The sequence below is a fragment of the Temnothorax americanus genome, unplaced genomic scaffold (assembly GCF_048541705.1).
Source record: "Temnothorax americanus isolate GAGA-0224 unplaced genomic scaffold, ASM4854170v1 Scaffold5, whole genome shotgun sequence".
Taxonomy (NCBI): Eukaryota; Metazoa; Arthropoda; class Insecta; order Hymenoptera; family Formicidae; genus Temnothorax; species Temnothorax americanus.
Genome location: NW_027509657.1, coordinates 1,904,526 through 1,923,175, shown reverse-complemented (window position 1 = coordinate 1,923,175; position 18,650 = coordinate 1,904,526). Strand labels below are relative to the sequence as shown.

At 38.4% G+C, this 18,650-nt stretch overlaps 1 protein-coding gene and 1 long non-coding RNA gene across 4 annotated transcripts in view; both read right to left on the bottom strand.

Moving 5' to 3' along the window:
- LOC143903807 (uncharacterized) overlaps window positions 1-1,965 on the bottom strand; it is a 42,962-nt gene extending 40,997 nt beyond the window's left edge. The window contains exon 1 of the long non-coding RNA XR_013258806.1: window positions 1,815-1,965. This is a non-coding gene — a long non-coding RNA (uncharacterized LOC143903807). The remainder of the gene's footprint in view (window positions 1-1,814) is intronic.
- LOC143903806 (ras-related and estrogen-regulated growth inhibitor) overlaps window positions 1,900-18,650 on the bottom strand; it is a 50,657-nt gene continuing 33,906 nt past the window's right edge. For 2 of the 3 annotated variants that reach the window (XM_077417777.1, XM_077417776.1), the window contains 2 exons: window positions 18,445-18,626; window positions 1,900-4,339 (listed from right to left, as the gene is read on the bottom strand). In XM_077417777.1, coding sequence (XP_077273903.1) covers window positions 4,081-4,339; window positions 18,445-18,626 — 441 coding nt within the window. In that variant the 3' untranslated portion in view covers window positions 1,900-4,080. The remainder of the gene's footprint in view (window positions 4,340-18,444; window positions 18,627-18,650) is intronic. The other variant, XR_013258805.1, reaches the window with a different exon arrangement.

The window sequence follows — 18,650 nt, the reverse complement described above, 5'->3', positions numbered from 1 at the left end:
ATCACGTTAAGTACAAAAAATTTTGATGGTTTGCTATTTATCTTGAAACACCAAGATTGCCAAGTGAATTATCAATGAAAGACTAAAGTTTGCAAAAGTCTCCAACCAGAATTACTACTTATACGATACATCTATCTAGAATCTAGAATGCAAAGAACGACAAGAATTTAATACAATAAAAAAACTGTGATGTCTCATTTAGCTTTTTGAACGTAACAGGATAATTGGTTTGGTTTCGACGCGCTGCACCGGGCGAGAGTTCCCGGGTTTCAGTGTGAGGTTTCGATTTCCCAGGTGAAATACGCAAATTGGAATTATCCGGGCTCGGGGCGAACCAATACAGTCCTCGAGCGACACGGTCCCCACGCGTAGCGACATCGTCGTGGCGATAAATCGACGACATCGGGGCATCGTTTTACCCGTACTGGCCGGATCGTTTGTCTTCGGGGAAGACGGCGAGAGGATCGTAGATGAGAGGAGGTAGCGGCGGGAGTGCCCGGGGGGGGGGGCGGATGTAAAGGACGCAAGGTAATATGAGAAGCGCGCAGCCCACAGGAAATTCTGTAGCGCTTAGACTTAGATGACTCGCGACTCGGAAATCTTAAACCCGACCAGGTTTTGAATCCTTGTACCTGCTTATCACCTCGTAATGTCGCTTCACGCCGGTGTATGCGAAAAGGTCCCGTGTGGTCCTCTCGCCTATGATATACGGCCGGTTCAAAGGTCGGTGTAGATTCCTTTATTCGGGGATTTCGGATTCCATTTCAAAAGTAGAAAAACTATTTAGAGACGTTATTATTTTATAGAGAGAGAAAGAGGAAAAGAGAGAAATATACTCTGTTTTTATTCTCTTTCCGGAAATACATAAGTTATTAAAATTTATTTTTATTCTTTTTTATGTCTTTCATAATACATTCATAAAACTTGATAATACTAAAAACACTTTTGCAGAATTTTTCAAATATCATTAAATTAATTAATTGAATTCTCAAGTGATTGTATTTTATTTCACTGTTGTGGTCATTAGTCCTTTATAAGAATATATACAAATTTACAAATACTCTCTTTTCTCGCTTTCTCATATTTCTCATACTATAGACACACTCTTTTGTGAAATTTTTTTAAATATAGAAGATTAGAGTCTTAAGTGAATGAATACATTTTATGTTTCACTATTATACGATTATATATTATTACTCTGCTCAACAGTGATATATATTTAATATTGCCGCCATTAGAATTTCTCTCTTAGATAACAAATTCTTATCATTGAAAATTTAAGACTCTCATTTCCTGCGAGATATTAGACCCCTTATTTACGTTGAGCTCCTGCTGCATCACTGCCCTTTCTTCTTTTTGCATTTTTCTGTCGAGGCGCGATCGTGCCGTCATTGCGAGAGAATGCATATAATCGGGGGCCCGTATTTTATTTCTGTATTTCGCGACCCGAGAGAGACGGGCGAACACGTGTTGCACTCGGAACCTTGGCCCGAATCGCTAGTTATTCGGCCGACAGCGAGTTCGCTTAACGAAATTCGCTAAATTCGCTCGCGAGATTGCCCGACCGACTTTTCGCGAAATCTACGATCGTCAGACGCCTCGCGAGGCTTCGTGGCTTTTGGCTCACAAAAAACAATGCGGTAACAAGCTAATTTCAAATCTAGCTAGCATCCGTAAATTTCAAATATACGAAAATACTGGCTAAGAGATTTGAAAAAATCTCAGAGCTATTTCGATATATTATTTTACATAAGAAGCAATACTACTTATATAATATTACATTTGTAGAAATAAAATCTCGTTAGTTGACTCACCGTGGGTGACCATTGATGATTCACATGGACAGGAAATGGGCGGTAGGACGGTGGAGTTTGACTTGGCATCAGGGTTTAACAAAAGACGCTCCTTTATTATTATCCTCTCTCGATAACAAGTGACTAGCACTTCGAATACAGCGATCGACATCTGCCTGGAATCGAATTACGCACTCTCTCACTCACACACATACAAATATACATACATATTTTAGAGGGACGCTAATTTCAAGTGGAATGTATCGTGAAAAAGAGAGACATTAGCTCCCCCGAACCGTTCCTGGTTCGAAGAAGCCAGCTTTAAAAGCCTGTGTTTTACGGTATTTTTTTTCTGTTGGAAACTGACGCGCTCTAAAGGGGGATCATGCAATTTACGGCTCGTTAACTATTCATTTTTCTAAACGTAATGTAAATAGAGTTGTTTCTTTTTTTCGTTAACACTCGCATCAAAAGGCACGTCAGCTGTTGGCAAAAATGTAAACGGATTTTACATTGTCCGGAAAGGCACTCTGAAAAAACTCTTTACAAACTACGAATCTCAAAAGTCGATCGTAGTCTTTATGCTAGAAAAGAGATCATTTACAAAACATCGCGCGCGATTGAAGAGCTTAGCAAGAAGGCAAACAACCAACACTTTCTACGATAGAGTAGTCGATAATCGATCCGTCATTTGACGGACGCGACATGGCATTCATTCACAAACGATTGTTAATATCTTTTTAATCCATTAATAGCTGTTTCTTATCGTTTATTCCGGTCTGCGAGAAATCCAAATGCAAATTACGATAAAATGACCAACTGAAAAATCTTCAATTGAGATTCAAATCTGTATTATTTCGTATCCTTTTGTTGCGATCGTAATATTCTTCATCATCAGATCGAATAAACAAATCAAATAATAATCTTTAATTGTAAACATTCGCACTCATTATTCTTTTCTCTTGTATGTAAATCTTAATGATTATTTAAGTCTCCGAGACTCTCCGCAGAGTATAAGTGAAGTATCGTGTGCGCTATTTACACTTAGGCTACTTTCTTTAGGAACATTAAGGTCATCGAATCAATCACGCTTGGCGATAAAGGTGTTACTCAAGAAGAGCGCTTGCGAACACCTTCCAGATACAACTAAGACGATAGGCAGAAAATCGAATCTAATCGCGATCTCTTCCACTTGGTGAAAATATCGAAATTTGAAAGACTCACGGGTTTCGTTCGGAAGCATCGAGAAAAAAAATAAACCCTAAACAGTATAAAATATTTTAATCTTGAGAAACGATATTTAATTTTGAAATCATAATTAACAAAGAGATAACTAAAAAATATATAAAAGTGGCGCGTAAAAACTATACGAGTTAAAAAATTATATATATAGATATCTTTTGAAAAGTTTAGATTTATAAATATCACAGAAGAAAATAATAGAGAAAAAAAGTTTATTACGTTTTGTGTATACTGTTTAGGGTTAATAACGTAATAACTTAAACACCGAGTGATGTGCAAGTATATTGTATGTATCCCAAATTATAAAAGTTGCACTCGCGGAACTACTGATTGCGAGGCGATTCGCAACCATAAGATCATTCTCGATAAATCGTTCTAAGGACTACATCGTTCAGGAACAACTTGCCAGTCACTTGTAATCACTGTGAAATTATCATAATATTAAAAAAAAGTACCTTTGCGTATCACGAACAATCTCTGAGTTCTACGTCGACACGCTTCTCTCCCGCCACTGAGAGCAGGATCACACGCGAACACCATGTAAATATCCTTCTTCGGCACATAAAAGTTTTTTCAAAAATAAATGTCGCCCTCCATGACTGGAACCTGCTCGGAGTTTGGATCTTCCAGCTGCCAGATGTCGAAAAGATCCTTTAAACATTTCGCACGTCAGACTTCCAGGGGGTATTGCACCTTGGGTATTGACCCTGCGTATCCTCAAAGCCAGAAAATCAGTCTTATGTCCTCGGAGTTTAGATCCTCGAATATGCTTCAGGACCGAGTTTGATTGCCTCGGGAATTGATTAGCAAATGTATTTTTTTTTTTACAAGATGCTTGAAAAGACTCATTCTCTTGCCAACGGACGAGAATGGTCTTCTGATCCCAATGATGGCGGCCTTTGTTCAGGAAGGCACAAGGGAGATTTCTACATCCTTAACGAGGACCTCGTCAGCGATTGGAGTAGACGTTGCTGCTGAGGACGACGATGTCAGTTCTCCTGCCTGGCTCATCTCGTCCTCCGAGGAGGAGGGCGCATAGAAGGCGTCATATGCTCAACGACGGCCTCTTCTTACGGTCCTTGGTGGTGTTCTTGCCGAAGATCGTCCCGAGGACTCTCGAGACCGAGTGGACGCCCAGTTTCCTGCGTATCGGCAACGCTCGCAGAAGCTGGACCGATCTCGCCTCCCGCAGGAGCGCCTGGAAGGCTAACGCCGCTCCCGCGGGACTCTCCGCGGCGCTCACCTCATAAAACTGACATCCATGCGCCAGCGACAACTGTTGGCCTTCGTCCACGCACACTTCTCTGCAACAGAAACGTTTATCGATTTCTCTTTAACGATCTCTTTGACGAATGCGCGCCTTCAAGATATCCAAGATTTAAAAAAAAATTCGAAACGTCTGCAAGAACATACATTGGAATTTTCTGTTAATATTTCTATGTAATTCAAAGTGTCTCCTTTGCATACTGAAAGTATTGCATTTAAATCCCAGCTCACCTCAAACTCGGTTTATATTTAAGTATAATAATGGATTTGGATTTAACGGTATTATTATTATTAAAGAATTAAATATTGCAAGACTCGAAACTATGTAAGTTTCCCAGGATTCGCGAATTTTCATCTCGTAAATAGCTTTGCAACTTCAATTCTCAAAAATAACAAAAATTTAAAGATCTTTTAGCTTTAACTTCGAAATCGTAAAACTTTGGGATTTACGGTCTCCCTGCTTTATGACTCTCCTTATAATTGGAGACTCGGAACACGATCGTCGGTTGAGAGGATCATCATTTCGCATGATTCACAGGGAATGGTTTATGTCGCGGAACACTCGAATCATGTGTTGAAACATCGATCGGGAGCGGCGGAAATGCGGACCGGATGTTGCGGGCGTTCGCAGATTTATACCGTTGGCGGACGTTGGCGCTTTCCAAGTCAATGGAATCGTCCAAGGCTGGAATTAAATCCTCGAAAAACGGCGGAACGTACCGGACGGACGACGGATGCTATGAGTTTGGCAAACACCAGACGCGTGGAGAGAGAGAGAGAGAGAGAGAGAGAGAGAGAGAGAGAGAGAGAGAGGGGTGATTGAACGACAACCGTAAAGACCATACATTTATGAGAGGAAGCGGAGTCACTGGAATTTCGCCAGGATGAAGCCGCCAGGCGCCACAGGATATTTATGATGTTAGAGTTAACAAGAACTTTGTTACCTCTTGTATATTTCTGTACATCTATATAATGCGCGCTATGTCACGTTTATTATAACATATGGGATATTATTTTATTCAAAATAGAAAGTGAAACGAATTTACAGAAATATATTTACGAGATTATTTAATTTTTAAAATAAAGCTTTATAAGCTCAATATATATATAAGAACTTGGCAAGTTTGACATTTCATTATAGTCTTTAAAAAGTTTTGAAATTATATTAGATTAATAATGTTTCACATATTTCTACAATATTGGCTTTTCGAATCGACTTTCGAGTAACTTGATGATAAACATGCCGACCGCAGCCTGCTTTATGCATTTTAATTACCACACACACCCACACACACACACACACACACACACACAAATGTGCGGATTGAAAGATTCGGGATCTTCAGATGCTTGGAATGAAGACGGGAAGGCGAAGGAAGGGAGGTATCCCTGTATTTCCAGCGTGGAGAGCGCGGCTCTACGTGTGGGGCAGAGGGGTTCCGATATTTATGGAGACAATTAAATTCGCAGGAATACATGATCCTCACGCGGGGTGCGCGTCGAGAAGAGGGCACGTGGGAGGGCGAGCGATTAGACGCGATCGTGCACAAGCCGACGCGACGTGCCACGCTCGCGGCCGTTAATATCTCCCTGTTCCCTTTTATATTTTATACGCGAGGCGCGATCCCTCCCCCCCCCCCACACCGTTGTTTACGAGCGGCGGGTGTTGGTTCCTGTCGTTCCCGCGCTCTTTCTCAATTCGCAGTAGACGGACGAGATATTTACGATGAGTATTCTGAGACAAGAAGCGCGTCAATACGCTCAATCGGATAATACACCATAAAAATGGTACGTGAAAGGGTGACGAAGATTTGTGTGGAGGAGAAAAGAAGCTGTAATCAAGTTTCGCGTACAACTGGCAAATCAAAAGATTTTGAGATTTTCATAAGTAATAAAAAATTTTCAAATAAAATTTGAGGTTTTCAACGTCCAAAAAACTTCGAGAGAAAGGAAGTTTAAACCAAAACTACTCGAAATACGAAAGTGCCAAAGATAAAAAATCACAGTCCGAGAAACTGAGGCACCTCAATTGAAACGGAAATGGTTCTTCCCGAACGAGTCGGTCTTGTCGCGCCTCGCTGCGAGGGATTGTCGGTCGCGATATTTCGAGATAAGCGTTATCGATGCGCAATATTCGCGACTACGACGCGACAGCTCTCTGGATGCATCTAAAGCGGCGAAAACTCGTTCTCGGGAGAGTGGTCTCACCAGCCCTGCAGCGGACTTCACTCTAATCTTTATGAGCTCCATTAAGACGACGAGCGTGGCTACTGGATAGGAGAGACCACAACGCGGTGGATCTGTGTGGCACGACATTCTACGAATTTCAAAAAAAAAATAGAGTTCTGATCAACACTTTTCATAGTTTTATAGTTCCCTATATAAAAATCAAAAAGAGTTTCGCATTCCTTAATTATGTTAAAAAATCGAAATTTAAAAAATATCCTAACTTCATGAATTTAGCACGATATTTTTTCAATTTCAATTTTTTAATATAAGGAATGGAGAACTCTTTTTAATTTTTATCGGAAACTGTAGAACTATGAAAAATGCTATCAGAACTCTGTTTTTTTTTACATTCGTAGAATGTCATACCAACTTCACAGATCCCAACGCGGTTTCCTCGGATCGATTTCAATATTCTGTCATTCTTCAAGCTAAAAAAATTTCACAATCTTATAACAAATTATTTATTTTTCAAAAAGTTTACCTCATTAGTATTTTAAAATTCTCTGATAAACTTTGCACTTTGTAACTAAGATTTAATAGCTTAAAATCTTAAAATTTTAAGGTTCTTTAAAAAGCTATAAGAAAATTTTAAATTATTAAACTATAAAACTTCAAGGTTTTATAACAAATAATGTATATACCTTTTTAAGGAAACTTTATCTTGTTTCGTAGTCTTACATTAGAGTCACACCTGATAAGATTAATTTAAAATCGATCATTTTCCGTACACGCGACACGCAAGGAGAGACGCGCTGTAATTTATGACCCGGGGATCGATGGATCTCTCGAATAATTCCGGTTTAATTAAATTTCTCGACGATAATCGTGACAGTTACGAAGAGCGTGTATCTCTTACATGCCATCAAAATGCCAGTTACGTAAATCGAATTGCTCTTTTCACGTCAGTGCCGCAATCACCGTCGCGGATCGACGGCCAATCGCTCGCTTGCAACACCGTCCAGGTCGGTGACATTTTATTTGTGTGACATTTTTGGTATTCGCCCGTGGCTATCGAGGCACCCCGTCGTCTTTCCCCTTTGTTAACTCTCCGCGAAATTCCCAGCAAATGCACGACCCCTTTATTTACTTCGATCACTCTCGTACACGCCTTGTAAAACATCGCTCGACCTCCGCCTCGTCATCCTTGCTGTTCTAAAGGTGAGTCCGAGGTTGAAAGGCTGAAATGCCGAGAGTGCACCCCTCGTCGAATTCTATTGTGCCTATTGCCTATCTCGATCTATTTGTCCCTTTTTTTTCATTTACGTGATATTTAGCATCTTAGAGCATGAGATGTCACTTCTAAAATTATCAGATTCATGAAACCATTCTACTTTTAAATACCACGATCTTTATAAAACGATAAATTTTTCAAGCCTCGAGTCCTAGGAGATCTTAGATCGACAGATTTTCGAGTGGAATAATATAACTCCAAGCCAAGCCTTAAAAGAAATATATATTATATATATTTATTTATAACATCGGTTATAATATTACACGTCTGGTCTTGGAACAACTCTTATTTAAAAGAAGATAAAGCATGAGCGACTTGGAATTCCTTCGTGAATGGAGCCTCGCGGCACGAATGTATACTTTTTTCGAGACATCCTGTGTATAGTAGCATCGAACGTATGTAATTGCGGCGCCGCCGTCGTTACTAGATCATCGGTGAGATTTCTCCCGGTATGCAAAGCCCCATAAAGGCGACGTAAGGAAGAGAGGTGGCTCGTAAGGCGAGAAAAGGAGCGTGTCTTCGTTAACGACGATCCGCATTCTTGCGGGAAATTCCTCTGCGTCCGATGAAGAAGGGATACCAAGTGAGGTTCTGTTCACCTACGTGTTTCTTCCGCGACTACAACGGTCGAGGCGCGATCTTCGCGATGCGAGCGACGTAACAAGCGATAATGAAGACGATTCATTAGCGGAAAGAGCTAAAATAAGGATTATCTTCGGCTGTCGATCGTATAAAAGAAATTTCAATCTCTTTAAAAAATTTTACTAATTAATCGTCAATAAAATTTTGTATTAATACTTAATTAATATTTACATGTCTATAAGATTCTGTATTAACATTAATATTAAACGCAATTGTAAATATTTTATTTTTTATTTATATATTTTACTATTATAAGAAATTTTATTTTGAAAAGCTGAAAAATGATATTTTATTTTACAGGCCATTAAACTAGGATTTTAGGTGGTTCGAACCTAAGAGAAGATTTACGTTCTTTGCATTCGTACGCTTGAAAGAAAACCATCGATCCGTGAATCCTCGGCACGGTAGGTTCACGAAGTGCGTCTCGAGAAACTCGAATATTTATTCGCACGCGCATCACTGTCCTGTTAATTTACCAGCAGCGGACACATGAGAAGCCGATCCAGCAAGGCTAATGAGCCACCACTCTTTATTCGAGTTACAAGCAAAAAAAACAGCGATCGCGAGTACTTGTATTTCCTAGCTTTCTCTCGCCCGAATCACGCAACGTCGATGATGCATTTTGAGTGATTGGTTGCATAAAATGCGACGAGATGCATTAGCACTCAAGAAACCGCACGCGCAAGCCACACCTTTATATCGCGCGTCTTTTATTAAACAAGCTATGTTTTTCCACGATTTTTCGTTTAACATTACTGCATGAAAAATCACGTTATGCATCGAAGAAATTATATTGCATTATAGAAACCGATCGCGTAGCCAATGATCACTAATTGCAAAATTAGTTTACTGAATTACACTCAGTGTTATGAGAGAAATTGATATTTCTCTTATAAATTTTTAAAATTAATATGTCTCATCTTATAGAAATTTTCTTATAAAAATTCTTGAATTAAATTCTAATAAAATAAATTTTAATTCTTAAATATTTCCGGATATTTAAATTGCTGAGAATCTTGCAGAGAAACTTATACAAATATCTCTAAGAATGTGATATAAAATCGAGGAAATTTATACAATAACTTAATATCTTCGCGTTTTCTACGATCAGCAAGCTCCTTGATATATGACGTCCATTTATCCGCATACTTATAGTCGATCCTCGACGGCAATACGTGAAACGTGACACGTGGCATCTAGACCGCAGACCGCAGTGTCAGTATGTGGCTGAAGCTAGCAGCGGGAGCTAGCAGCGGAACGTCCCGCGGACAGGGCCGAATATCATGTGGGTTCCTCAGGGGGTCCGAACGTATCGTAGGTTAATTATTATTAGCCGCTGGGCTTTTCTTAGATATTATTAATTAATGAAGATTAAATTCATCTATATATAAATATTTTTTACAATATTCAAACTGTTTTTTTATCGGTTTGATATAAAAACATGTTTTAATTATTATAGATTATTCGATAAATAATTGTAGAACATAGCAAAGAACGATTTTCTTCAAATTTTTAGGGAATCACGTTCTTGTAACAACAAAACGATTTAGAAGGTATTTGCAACAATCCGCGGTTCTCCTTAATTGTTATTAATTTTTTATTGATAAATTATTCAGCGGCGACCAATCGCAAAGAACGATTCTCTCCAAATTTTTATGGGATCACGTCCTTGTGATAACAAAACGATTTAGAAAGTATTTGCAACAATCCGCGGTTCCCCTTAATTGTTATTAATTTTTTATTGATAAATTATTCAGCGGCGACCAAACGCAAAGAACGATTCTCTCCAAATTTTTATGGGATCACGTCCTTGTGATAACAAAACGATTTAGAAAGTATTTGCAACAATCCGCGGTTCCCCTTAATTGTTATTAATTTTTTATTGATAAATTATTCAGCGGCGACCAAACGCAAAGAACGATTCTCTCCAAATTTTTATGGGATCACGTCCTTGTGATAACAAAACGATTTAGAAAGTATTTGCAACAATCCGCGGTTCCCCTTAATTGTTATTAATTTTTTATTGATAAATTATTCAGCGGCGACCAAACGCAAAGAACGATTCTCTCCAAATTTTTATGGGATCACGTCCTTGTGATAACAAAACGATTTAGAAAGTATTTGCAACAATCCGCGGTTCCCCTTAATTGTTATTAATTTTTTATTGATAAATTATTCAGCGGCGACCAAACGCAAAGAACGATTCTCTCCAAATTTTTATGGGATCACGTCCTTGTGATAACAAAACGATTTAGAAAGTATTTGCAACAATCCGCGGTTCCCCTTAATTGTTATTAATTTTTTATTGATAAATTATTCAGCGGCGACCAAACGCAAAGAACGATTCTCTCCAAATTTTTATGGGATCACGTCCTTGTGATAACAAAACGATTTAGAAAGTATTTGCAACAATCCGCGGTTCCCCTTAATTGTTATTAATTTTTTATTGATAAATTATTCAGCGGCGACCAAACGCAAAGAACGATTCTCTCCAAATTTTTATGGGATCACGTCCTTGTGATAACAAAACGATTTAGAAAGTATTTGCAACAATCCGCGGTTCCCCTTAATTGTTATTAATTTTTTATTGATAAATTATTCAGCGGCGACCAAACGCAAAGAACGATTCTCTCCAAATTTTTATGGGATCACGTCCTTGTGATAACAAAACGATTTAGAAAGTATTTGCAACAATCCGCGGTTCCCCTTAATTGTTATTAATTTTTTATTGATAAATTATTCAGCGGCGACCAAACGCAAAGAACGATTCTCTCCAAATTTTTATGGGATCACGTCCTTGTGATAACAAAACGATTTAGAAAGTATTTGCAACAATCCGCGGTTCCCCTTAATTGTTATTAATTTTTTATTGATAAATTATTCAGCGGCGACCAAACGCAAAGAACGATTCTCTCCAAATTTTTATGGGATCACGTCCTTGTGATAACAAAACGATTTAGAAAGTATTTGCAACAATCCGCGGTTCCCCTTAATTGTTATTAATTTTTTATTGATAAATTATTCAGCGGCGACCAAACGCAAAGAACGATTCTCTCCAAATTTTTATGGGATCACGTCCTTGTGATAACAAAACGATTTAGAAAGTATTTGCAACAATCCGCGGTTCCCCTTAATTGTTATTAATTTTTTATTGATAAATTATTCAGCGGCGACCAAACGCAAAGAACGATTCTCTCCAAATTTTTATGGGATCACGTCCTTGTGATAACAAAACGATTTAGAAAGTATTTGCAACAATCCGCGGTTCCCCTTAATTGTTATTAATTTTTTATTGATAAATTATTCAGCGGCGACCAAACGCAAAGAACGATTCTCTCCAAATTTTTATGGGATCACGTCCTTGTGATAACAAAACGATTTAGAAAGTATTTGCAACAATCCGCGGTTCCCCTTAATTGTTATTAATTTTTTATTGATAAATTATTCAGCGGCGACCAAACGCAAAGAACGATTCTCTCCAAATTTTTATGGGATCACGTCCTTGTGATAACAAAACGATTTAGAAAGTATTTGCAACAATCCGCGGTTCCCCTTAATTGTTATTAATTTTTTATTGATAAATTATTCAGCGGCGACCAAACGCAAAGAACGATTCTCTCCAAATTTTTATGGGATCACGTCCTTGTGATAACAAAACGATTTAGAAAGTATTTGCAACAATCCGCGGTTCCCCTTAATTGTTATTAATTTTTTATTGATAAATTATTCAGCGGCGACCAAACGCAAAGAACGATTCTCTCCAAATTTTTATGGGATCACGTCCTTGTGATAACAAAACGATTTAGAAAGTATTTGCAACAATCCGCGGTTCCCCTTAATTGTTATTAATTTTTTATTGATAAATTATTCAGCGGCGACCAAACGCAAAGAACGATTCTCTCCAAATTTTTATGGGATCACGTCCTTGTGATAACAAAACGATTTAGAAAGTATTTGCAACAATCCGCGGTTCCCCTTAATTGTTATTAATTTTTTATTGATAAATTATTCAGCGGCGACCAAACGCAAAGAACGATTCTCTCCAAATTTTTATGGGATCACGTCCTTGTGATAACAAAACGATTTAGAAAGTATTTGCAACAATCCGCGGTTCCCCTTAATTGTTATTAATTTTTTATTGATAAATTATTCAGCGGCGACCAAACGCAAAGAACGATTCTCTCCAAATTTTTATGGGATCACGTCCTTGTGATAACAAAACGATTTAGAAAGTATTTGCAACAATCCGCGGTTCCCCTTAATTGTTATTAATTTTTTATTGATAAATTATTCAGCGGCGACCAAACGCAAAGAACGATTCTCTCCAAATTTTTATGGGATCACGTCCTTGTGATAACAAAACGATTTAGAAAGTATTTGCAACAATCCGCGGTTCCCCTTAATTGTTATTAATTTTTTATTGATAAATTATTCAGCGGCGACCAAACGCAAAGAACGATTCTCTCCAAATTTTTATGGGATCACGTCCTTGTGATAACAAAACGATTTAGAAAGTATTTGCAACAATCCGCGGTTCCCCTTAATTGTTATTAATTTTTTATTGATAAATTATTCAGCGGCGACCAAACGCAAAGAACGATTCTCTCCAAATTTTTATGGGATCACGTCCTTGTGATAACAAAACGATTTAGAAAGTATTTGCAACAATCCGCGGTTCCCCTTAATTGTTATTAATTTTTTATTGATAAATTATTCAGCGGCGACCAAACGCAAAGAACGATTCTCTCCAAATTTTTATGGGATCACGTCCTTGTGATAACAAAACGATTTAGAAAGTATTTGCAACAATCCGCGGTTCCCCTTAATTGTTATTAATTTTTTATTGATAAATTATTCAGCGGCGACCAAACGCAAAGAACGATTCTCTCCAAATTTTTATGGGATCACGTCCTTGTGATAACAAAACGATTTAGAAAGTATTTGCAACAATCCGCGGTTCCCCTTAATTGTTATTAATTTTTTATTGATAAATTATTCAGCGGCGACCAAACGCAAAGAACGATTCTCTCCAAATTTTTATGGGATCACGTCCTTGTGATAACAAAACGATTTAGAAAGTATTTGCAACAATCCGCGGTTCCCCTTAATTGTTATTAATTTTTTATTGATAAATTATTCAGCGGCGACCAAACGCAAAGAACGATTCTCTCCAAATTTTTATGGGATCACGTCCTTGTGATAACAAAACGATTTAGAAAGTATTTGCAACAATCCGCGGTTCCCCTTAATTGTTATTAATTTTTTATTGATAAATTATTCAGCGGCGACCAAACGCAAAGAACGATTCTCTCCAAATTTTTATGGGATCACGTCCTTGTGATAACAAAACGATTTAGAAAGTATTTGCAACAATCCGCGGTTCCCCTTAATTGTTATTAATTTTTTATTGATAAATTATTCAGCGGCGACCAAACGCAAAGAACGATTCTCTCCAAATTTTTATGGGATCACGTCCTTGTGATAACAAAACGATTTAGAAAGTATTTGCAACAATCCGCGGTTCCCCTTAATTGTTATTAATTTTTTATTGATAAATTATTCAGCGGCGACCAAACGCAAAGAACGATTCTCTCCAAATTTTTATGGGATCACGTCCTTGTGATAACAAAACGATTTAGAAAGTATTTGCAACAATCCGCGGTTCCCCTTAATTGTTATTAATTTTTTATTGATAAATTATTCAGCGGCGACCAAACGCAAAGAACGATTCTCTCCAAATTTTTATGGGATCACGTCCTTGTGATAACAAAACGATTTAGAAAGTATTTGCAACAATCCGCGGTTCCCCTTAATTGTTATTAATTTTTTATTGATAAATTATTCAGCGGCGACCAAACGCAAAGAACGATTCTCTCCAAATTTTTATGGGATCACGTCCTTGTGATAACAAAACGATTTAGAAAGTATTTGCAACAATCCGCGGTTCCCCTTAATTGTTATTAATTTTTTATTGATAAATTATTCAGCGGCGACCAAACGCAAAGAACGATTCTCTCCAAATTTTTATGGGATCACGTCCTTGTGATAACAAAACGATTTAGAAAGTATTTGCAACAATCCGCGGTTCCCCTTAATTGTTATTAATTTTTATTGATAAATTATTCAGCGGCGACCAAACGCAAAGAACGATTCTCTCCAAATTTTTAGGGGATCACGTCCTTGTGATAACAAACGATTTAGAAGTATTTGCAACAATCCGCGGTTTCCCCTTAATTGTTATTAATTTTTATTGATAATATTCAGCGGCGACAAGAACGATTCTTTCCAAATTTTTAGGGGATCACGTCCTTGTGACAACAAAACGATTTAGAAGGTATTTGCAACAATCTGCGGTTTTCCTTAATTGTTATTAATATTTTATTGATAATTTATTTAGCGGCGACCGATCGCAAAGAACGATTCCCTCCAAATTTTTAGGGGATCACGTCCTTGTGACAACAAAACGATTTAGAAAGTATTTGCAACAATCCGCGGTTTCCCTTAATTGTTATTAATTTTTTATTGATAAATTATTCAGCGGCGACCAAACGCAAAGAACGATTCTCTCCAAATTTTTAGGGAATCACGACCTTGTGACAACAAAACGATTTAGAAGATATTTGCAACAATCCGCGGTTCCCCTTAAATGTTATTAATTTTTTATTGATAAATTATTCAGCGGCGACCAAACGCAATGAACGATTCTCTCCAAATTTTTAGGGAATCACGTACTTGTAACAACAAAACAATTCAGCTAGTATTTGGAACAATCCGCGGTTTTATAATAATTGTTATTAATTTTTTATTCATAATTTATTCAGCGGCGACCGATCGCAAAGGACGATTCTCTCTAAATTTTTATGGGATCACGTCCTTGTGACAACAAAACGATTTAAAATGTATTTGCAACAATCCGCGGTTCCCCTTAATTGTTATTAATTTTTTATTGATAAATTATTCAGCGGCGACCGATCGCAAAGAACGATTCTCTTCAAATTTTTATGGGATCACGTCCTTGTGATAACAAAACCATTCAGCAAGTATTTGAGACAATCCGCGGTTTCCCATAATTGTTATTAATTTTTTATTAATAATAACAATATAAAACTGCGGATTGTTGCAAATACCTTCTAAATCGTTTTGTTATCACAAGGACGTGATCCCATAAAAATTTGGAGAGAATCGTTCTTTGCGTTTGGTCGCCGCTGAATAATTTATCAATAAAAAATTAATAACAATTAAGGGAAACCGCGGATTGTCCCAAATATTTGCTGAATCGTTTTGTTGTCACGAGGACGTGATCCCATAAAAATTTGGAGAGAATCGTTCTTTGCGTTTGGTCGCCGCTGAATAATTTGTCAATAAAAAATTAATAACAATTAAGGGAAACCGCGGATTGTCCCAAATACTTTCTAAATCGTTTTGTTATCACAAGGACGTGATCCCATAAAAATTTGGAGAGAATTGTTCTTTGCGTTTGGTCGCCGCTGAATAATTTATCAATAAAAAATTAATAACAATTAAGGGGAACCGCGGATTGTTGCAAATACTTTCTAAATCGTTTTGTTATCACAAGGACGTGATCCCATAAAAATTTGGAGAGAATCGTTCTTTGCGTTTGGTCGCCGCTGAATAATTTATCAATAAAAAATTAATAACAATTAAGGGGAACCGCGGATTGTCCCAAATACTTGCTGAATCGTTTTGTTGTCACGAGGACGTGATCCCATAAAAATTTGGAGAGAATCGTTCTTTGCGTTTGGTCGCCGCTGAATAATTTATCAATAAAAAATTAATAACAATTAAGGGGAACCGCGGATTGTTGCAAATACTTTCTAAATTGTTTTGTTATCACAAGGACGTGATCCCATAAAAATTTGGAGAGAATAGTTCTTTGCTATTTTCTACAATTATTTATCGAATAATCTATAATAATTAAAACATGTTTTTATATCAAACCGATAAAAAAACAGTTTGAATATTGTAAAAAATATTTATATATAGATGAATTTAATTTTCATTAATTAATAATATCTAAGAAAAGCCCAGCGGCTAATAATAATTAACCTACGATACGTTCGGACCCCCTGAGGAACCCACATGATATTCGGCCCTGCCCGCGCGACGTTCCGCTGCTAGCTCCCGCTGCTAGCTTCAGCCACATGTGTCAGTATCGGATGCCGCCGATTCGAGAGGGCACCCGGTAGTGGTCATGTCGTTCGTCGGTCGTCTAGAAACCGTTCACGCGATATTTCGCCACGCCAGATCTGTTTACCTGTCCAAGTCGCTTGACCGACTTGGATGAGTCGCTTGCCAGAGTTGACGTGCCAGTCGGCCGATTAACTTACTCCGTCATCGTGTGGCTGATCGAACGTTCGGTTCGTTGAACTGGTTTTTGCGAAAACGCGCACCGTACCGGCAAAAAAAAAAAAAAAGAAACTCACGTGCGCGCGGCAAAAAGCCTCTCTTCAAACAAGAAACATATCATACAAAAAGTTTCCAGCAATTCCGGTAGTTTGCCAGTGGGCGCAAAATAATGTACGAAAGAAATCACATAAATTAATAATATCATGTCGTAATTTTTAAAAGACTCGGACATTTGAATCATTCTTGAACGCTCGAGGATGTAAGAATTTTGGTATAATTCAATTAAAAAGTCTCCTCTACTAGCGTACAAGGGAACTTTGAGACACATGAAGAATCAAAGTGTCTCATTTTCCTCTTCTGCGAGACACACCGAAACAACCGGTTCGTGGTGGGCAACGTGAGTGCAGAAGGGACAACAAAATCGTGCCGAGACAACCCGATAAAATGCCGCGAGGGGGGCTGTCTGTGAAAAATACAAATCGCGTGGTGCACGCGAAATCTCACCCCGTCTAGGAAACAGCCGGCAAAGATCCTGTTACTCGCAGGTGGAAAGTGAACTGCAGGATTAATAGAGGCCGGGCATCAGCACGTTACCTATATCGCGCGCGCGTGTGCGATCGGCATAAAACGCGACGTCGAGAGAAAAAGAGGAACGATCGAATAATCGACGATTCGCCGAGGGCGATACACGAAGCCGTGTCGCGCGATCAGAGATCGCGCGACGCGAAATGATATTGTAATTCTTGCGCCGAGCGAGCCACTTTAAGCGGCCCTCATACGATTCGTATCGGGCGGTCGAATGAGCTCCGGCGATAAATCTCAACTCCGAGAACGAGATTCGACATGACGCCTGTTTGGCGCTAAATAAAACGCGTGACAATCAACATTTATCTTGATTTTCATGATAAATTTGAACAATTTTTCCTCGGAAAGAATCTCGCGCACGGGAAAATATTGTCCTTTGCCCTCCAATATTCAATATTCGACATCTCTCTCTTAAATTAAGTCCGATATAAAAATTCCAGAAGTACTTTCAATTTATTTAATTTAAGAAAAAAAGATTACACCGTTAATCAGAGAGATATTTCAGACATTGACGGAAATATTGACCGTGTGAGTGCCCCTTAAGACGACAATCGACGAAGTGTGCCAGACTTGCGAGGCCGCGGGTAAAAATGGGCCACAATGTGTAAGCACAACATTACTTACGAACACACGCAAGCATCGTTTTTCTTTTGATTTTATTAGCGCGGCAAATATATTCAGTTACGTGCAGGTATCATGTAGCCTATTAACAATTACTCAACAACGGATTGAAATGTAACTACAGTAATATAGTATCAAATTCTGCAAGTGTGTGTTTCACCCGACGATATCAATAAATTATAATTCAAAAAAAACGCGCGCGCGATCATTATTTCTTATAATTATATATGATACGCGTGCGATGAACGAATTCCGAGATGCTCCGAAAGATGCTTCTCTCGCATCAGTGAAAAATTACGCCGTTATTGATTTGTTAATAATTACTGTTTTTACGATGCGCGTGTGCGCGGTTTATTTGGTCGTATATCAGTCAGAAGATCGTCATCGGACGTTACCCGGAGCATACACGCCCACCCCATGTACGGAACTGTTAATCACATTTGTAACAATGTTGTGATTTACGCTTACCGTGCGTGATCCAAATCTCTCTTGTTGCCGAGCAGGAGGGCGGTGAAATAGGACGGCAGGCGTAGATCCGCGAGTTGCTTGAGAAGTCCGCGAGCTTCCTGAAAGCTCCGCTTACATGTCACGCTGTAGACCACGACGAAGGCCTCGCCCCATCGTATATGCGAGTACAGGCAGCCATTCTCCTGAAACAATCGATGGAACACGAC